The following is a 577-nucleotide window of genomic DNA, read 5'->3' on the forward strand; positions in this document are numbered from 1 at the left end:
GTTAGAGATTCAAATATGTATTATCTTAATGCTTTATAAATATGACTGTAGTCTTCTGGACCCATTACCAAAACAGGCAAGTATTTTCAGAATTTTGAATTTCATGACTTTCAAATTTGACATAAACTCTAGCCCCTTGGTTTCAATTACTAGAGATGAGCTAACTGATTTCCTCACTAGAGCCTGATCTTAACAGATGCCTTAGATAGAACCAGATTGAGAAGATCCTTGATCCCCTTAATTCAGGATCTAGTCTATGTGCCCTGGTACCACCTGGCCAAGATCTAATAGCAGTGTTTCCACCACTCCCAATGTTAGGAGCTCCTCAATGAATTTACTAGTTTGTACCCTTTTCCCTGGGTTAAATATATGTGGCCTCGACTTTGGCCTTGTTTTCTTAGAAAGGAGTGTTTGTAGGTCCAAAAGTGAACCATCAGTTTTGAATGTAAGTCATAGCCTTTGGTCCATTTGGAAAGCAAGCGGTGGTGTGGAAGAAAATAACCCTACAATAAAACCAGTGAATAGAAATGAAGAGACTTTATTCCTACCTCTGACCATCGAATATTCCAATCATTTA

General features: G+C 38.1%; 1 protein-coding gene across 1 annotated transcript in view; it reads left to right on the forward strand.

The window, feature by feature from the left end:
• LOC105826662 (24-hydroxycholesterol 7-alpha-hydroxylase) overlaps window positions 1-577 on the forward strand; it is a 111,112-nt gene that overhangs the window by 107,758 nt on the left and 2,777 nt on the right. Inside the window, exon 14 of the mRNA XM_012664665.1 lies at window positions 6-76. Coding sequence (XP_012520119.1) covers window positions 6-76 — 71 coding nt within the window. The remainder of the gene's footprint in view (window positions 1-5; window positions 77-577) is intronic.

The sequence above is a fragment of the Propithecus coquereli genome, unplaced genomic scaffold, assembly GCF_000956105.1.
Source record: "Propithecus coquereli isolate 6110/MARCELLA unplaced genomic scaffold, Pcoq_1.0 Scaffold90, whole genome shotgun sequence".
Classification (NCBI taxonomy): Eukaryota; Metazoa; Chordata; class Mammalia; order Primates; family Indriidae; genus Propithecus; species Propithecus coquereli.